General features: G+C 43.3%; 1 protein-coding gene across 2 annotated transcripts in view; it reads left to right on the forward strand.

Moving 5' to 3' along the window:
• Positions 1–4483, forward strand: part of ces2b (carboxylesterase 2b) — a 74388-nt gene extending 69905 nt beyond the window's left edge. For both annotated transcript variants that reach the window (XM_048546353.2, XM_059651787.1), the window contains 2 exons: positions 1755–1827; positions 3638–4483. In XM_048546353.2, coding sequence (XP_048402310.2) covers positions 1755–1827; positions 3638–3800 — 236 coding nt within the window. In that variant the 3' untranslated portion in view covers positions 3801–4483. The remainder of the gene's footprint in view (positions 1–1754; positions 1828–3637) is intronic.
• The last annotated feature ends 1145 nt before the right edge of the window (positions 4484–5628 follow it).

Raw genomic sequence — 5628 nt, forward strand, 5'->3', positions numbered from 1 at the left:
AAAGCTGACGTTTCGGGCCTAGACCCTTCATCACCAGACCCTCTCTGATGAAGGGTCTAGGCTCGAAACGTCAGCTTTTGTGCTCCTGAGATGCTGCTTGGCCTGCTGTGTTCATCCAGCCTCACATTTTATTATCTTGGAATCTCCAGCATCTGCAGTTCCCATTATCTCTGACACTTCTATCAGGCTCCCACCACACCCCACCTCCAACCTTCTCTGCTCCAAAGAAAACAACCCGAGCTTATCCAGTCTCTCTTAAGACCATTAAAGGTAGCAGCAGGAGTAGGCCATTTGGTCCATCGAGTCTGCTCTACTATTCAATGAGATCAGGGCTGATCTTTTAATCCAACTTTCCTGCATTTTCCTCATGACTCTCCATTGCTGAAATGCACCGTTCTGAGCAACATCCTAGTGAATCTCCTCTGTGACTTTTCATATCGCCTCTTTGCTCCGTGCATTCCTTCCTTAAGCTCAGCCCCTGTACTTTCTTTACTCCTCCATGGCTTCTGTTGGCTTCTCCCTTAGCACCTGTTATTGTAAGCAGGAAACACAGCATCCAGTCCCAAACCTCCATGAGAAAAGTGGCCTGTTTGATGATTTGCGCAGCATTTGCGGGAGGAGTAATGTCCAGGTTCCTTTCAAAATCATGCCTTGACAGCACCTGGAGGATGAACAGGACCCCAGTTCAATATCTCACTGAGAGGCATCATCTTCAATAGAGTAGCACTCCCTTCTCACTGAATTGGAATCTCAGTCTGAATTATCCACACACATATTTAGAGAGGGTCTCTAACCCACACCTTTGGAATTAAAGTTGAGAGTATGACCCACTGAGTTAACAAGATGTAGAGCTGGATGAACTCAGCTGGCCAAGCAGCATCAGAGGAGCAGGAAAGCTGACGTTTCGGGCCTAGACCCTTCAGATGCTGCTTGGCCTGCTGTGTTCATCCAGCTGTACACCTTGTTATCTCAGATTCTCCAGCATCTGCAGTTCTTACTATCTCTGACCCACTGAGTCACAGCTGGCACCTGACTAGGTCTCGTGGGCTAGTTGGCAGCTGAGTATTTACACCCTTGTTTATTCATTCACAAGATGTGGATATCGCTGGCTGGGCCCAGCATTTATTAACCATCCCTAGTTCCCCTTGAGAAGGTGGTGGTGAACTACCTTCTTGAACCGCTGTAGTCCATGTTTGGGTGGCCCAGTGGCTCAGTGGTTAGCACTGCTGCCTCACAGAGCCAGGGACCTGGGCTCAATTCCAGCCTCACACAACTGCCTGTGTGGAGTTTGCACATTCACCCCGTGTCTGCGTGGGTTTCCTCCGGGTGCTCCAGTTTCCTCCCACAGTCTGAAGATGTGCAGGTTAGGTGTATTGGAAATGCTCAATTGCCCATCGTGTTCAGGGAGGTGTAGATTAGGTGGGTTATAAGGGAATGGGACTTGGTGGGATGCTCTGTGGGTCAGCATGGACTTGTTGGGCCAAAGGGCCTGTTTCCACACTGTAGGGATTCTGTGTGCTGTGGGTGGACCCACAATGCCATTAGGGAGGGAATTCCAGGATTCCAACCCAGCGATGGTGAAGGAATGGCGATATATTTCCAAGTTAGGATGGGGAGTGGCTCAGAGGGGAACTCGCAGGGGGTGGCGTTCCCATGTATCTGCTCCCCATGTCCTTCTAGATGGGAAAAAGTGTGTGATGTGTTCATTCATTAAAGCCGTGAAGCAGAATGACTTTGAGTTTTTTAATAAACAGGTGACATGACTGAAGGAGAAAAGAATCTGAGCAAACTGATGATGTCATACTGGGCCAGCTTTGCGTGGAATAGGTAATGTTTTCAGTGACTTCAGCTTCTCAATGGCACGTGCCTTTTCATCCCAGATCATTAATTAAGGCATTTTGAGACAGAAATACCAATGTTAGCACTTAAGGCTTTGAATTTCCTATCACCGGATGATCCACGTTCCTCATGATTTTATAGACTTCTGTAAGGTAACCCCCTCCAAATGTAGCCTTACCAACGTCACCGAAGCCATAACATGATGTCCCAACTCCCTGCACTCAAGGCTCTGATCAATGAAGGCAAGTGTGCCAAACGCCTTCCTCACCAATCTGTCTAACAGTCATGCTGCTTTCAAGGAACTAATACCTGCACCCCTAGGTCTCCCTGTTCGACAACTTTCCCCAGGGCCCTACCATTAACTGTGTAAGCCCTACTCTGGTCTGTCTTACCAAAATGCAACAACTCACATTTATCTAAATTAAACCCCATCTGCCACTCCTCAAACTGGCTGTGATCTTAGATAATCTTCTTCACTGTGCCCTCTGTCACCAATTTTGGCGTCACTCACAAGCTTACTAATCGAGTTTCCTAAATTCTCGTCCGGAACATTTATACAAATGACAAATAATAGTGGACACAGCAGCGATCCTTGCGGCACACCTCTGGCCACAGGCCTCTCATCTGAACAACAACCCTCTACCGCCACCCTCTGTCTCCTACTGTCAAGCCAGTTTTGTACCTAATTGACTAGCTCTCCCTAGATCCCATGTCATCTAATCTTACTAACCAGTCCACCAAAAAGTTCGGGGACAGCACAGTCTGTCTAATCCCAATACGCTATAAGTCACAACATTAAATAAAAATACTTGTTACAGTTATCATGAAAACCAATTATCTATATTAGGTTTTATAAAAAGATCTATCAACAAGTTTTCTTAAAACTCACGATTATTGGTTTATTATAAAACAAAACTTTATTCAATAAGCATGTAATAATTGGTTAACATACACAATCAGTCATATAGAAGTATAAATACTTATGCCTAAAAATATTCCCAAAACACACACACACATAATAAACACACTTTCACAAACACACAGTCATACATACAAATGCACACAACATACAAACACAGATGAACACATACAAGTACATAAGACCATAAGACATAGGAGCAGAAAATAGGTCATTCAGCCCATCGAATCTGCTCTGCCATTCAATCATGGCTAATAAGTTCCTCTACCCCATTCTCCTGCTTTCTCCCTGTAACCCTTGATCACACACACAAACAATCTTCAGCAAAAGAGGAACAGAAAATTTCTCTGCAGAGATTGGCTTTCTTAAAAAAAAAGACTGTCAAACAGGAAGGGATTGGGTAAACGTTGAGAAGAGTTGAGATTACCCCTGGAGACTGGGCAGTGTTTGTACAGATCCTTCCTGGGACACAGTAAATGAGTTAGTAGATTTGAAGATAAGGTGGAGTATCAGTGGATTTACGACGGAGGGTGCATACGGGCTTGTTAAGGAAGGGGTGCTGAAAGTGAATAGTTAATCAGTTGTGCTGCCTTCACAGAAGCAGAATATTCAGTGGAGGTGTTAGTGAGTCCCTGCTCAATCAGAGACACAGTACCTATGAATGAAATAATAACATCCTGAACTTCAACAATATTCACATTTCACCTTTTACTGAATTCCTTCGTGGGATGTGGGCAGCACTTGCAAGACAATGTTTATTGCCCATCCCTAAATGCGTGGCTAGGTGTCGTAGGAAAGGGAAGGGGAGGTTGGAGGTAACTGAGAAGGCTTCCTCACTTTATGCTCCAATAAACATCATTGTCATCTCTTTCTTTGCAGGAATCCTAACAGAAATGACTTACCAGTTTGGCCAATGAACAATGACTCTGGAAAATACATGCAATTCAACCTGGCCCTGCAAATAGGCAACAATTTAAAGAATGACAAGCTCAAATTTTGGTCTAACAAACCTCCAAAGATAATTGCAAAAATATTAGTCTAGTTTAAAGCTCATTCCAATTCAGTCCTCCATTTGAAATGTCATGAAATGTTTAAACCGACACATACAAAGGCATAACACACACATGACCTTACAAAAGTGCAAATACAAACACACACACTCACAAATACAACTATACACACACATAAACACATGCCCTTACATACAGCCACATATGTTTCTATAGATTCTCACATATTCAGCTGTTGGACATACCCTTCTCATATTATTTTAAATACAGGGCTTGTTCTGGTAGACAGACAAGATACAAAAAGGAAAGTGACACCAAACAGAAGTTTGAATTGACCTTATGTTCATTGCTAGGATGTGGAGGGGCCAGTATTGGACTGGGATGGACAAGGTTAGAGATCACACAACATCAAATTACAGTCCAACAGGTTTATTTGAAAACACAAGCTTTCAGAACCTCACTTCTTCTTCGGGTGTTAGTGAGAGAGGTAGTTTCACGCACAGGCACAGCTTGTATTTTTAAATAAACCTGTTGGACTATAACCGGTTGTCGTATGACTTCTGACCTTATTCATTGCCAGATCATTAGAAATGAACGGTAAAGCCAAGATTTTGTTGTATTAGAGAACAAGCTGAAAACAACAATCACAACACAGTTGGTGAATCCATCAACCAGCAAAATAAAACAAATAAAATTTAGAATATTAGCATGAGAACTGAAAACATGGTTTTAATTTGACATTCTGAGTCTTGCCACAATGGGTTTGCAATCACATGGTCTACAATATTAACCATAGAGACACAAGTCTCTTCATCAAAAAAACCCACTTAAATAGTGGGCAGAAAAATTCACAAAGACATATATTCATAGTCATTAGTGATATCACATGGAATGACTTGAACATTTCCATATCTGCACCACTTGTCTACTCCTATTATCCTCAGTTTAGAAATATTTCTTCATTTCATTCCTGAAAGGTCTGGCACTGGTCCTTGACTGCCCAAACTGTGGAAATAGTCTACGTCTATTTATCCTATTAATTCCAAATACTGTCTTGAGAACCACATTAAATCATCCTGTAAATTTCCAGGAGATTCTCATCCAGATGCGTTTTTAGGTATCTTGGGGTGAAGTTTCCTGTCTCTATCACTCTTTCAGGCATGAGTCTTTAAAAAAAACCTGTTTTAATCCCTCGTGTGGAAGCAGACCACAGAACCTGCACTGATACTCTGAAGAGCATCCCACCCAGACCCTGCTTTTCCCATAGCTAATCCACCTAACCGAAACATGTTTGGACTGCGGGAGGAAACCCCATGCAGTCGCAGGGGGACCGTGCAAACTCCACATTCGAGGCTGGAATTGAACCCCGGTCCCTGGTGCACTGAGGTAGCGGTGCTGTCGACAAAAGTCACCGATTAGTAACAATACAAGAGGAGTCTCTGTTATCCCACATTGAATGCAATGTCAATCAGTTCACACAAGGAAGAGTAACGTGAGTGGAAGGTGAAGCAGACATACAGCAAGACCCTGGGGCATCACCTCGTTTTGTTAGAATGGAGTTCAGCTCCAATTCACTGATCTGAGCCCCACTCACTGTATTAAGTGGTGTTTCTGAAAATAATGACATTTCTAATGTAACACAAAAATAGATTTATTATATTTTACACAATGTTTTGCCCAACGGTTATTTTCAAAAGGTAAATTTATGCAGGTAATTATTATAATTATAAGGAGGCTGCACCAAAATAAGGACCGATTTGGCAGCAGCATATAAAAGGCCAGCCGAGCTGAGTGGGCGGGATTCGAACCGCCCACACTCCACGTCCGGGCCTCGCTCATCGAGTTATCAGCAGCCAGCAG

This window comes from Stegostoma tigrinum, chromosome 16 (assembly GCF_030684315.1).
Source record: "Stegostoma tigrinum isolate sSteTig4 chromosome 16, sSteTig4.hap1, whole genome shotgun sequence".
Lineage (NCBI taxonomy): Eukaryota > Metazoa > Chordata > Chondrichthyes > Orectolobiformes > Stegostomatidae > Stegostoma > Stegostoma tigrinum.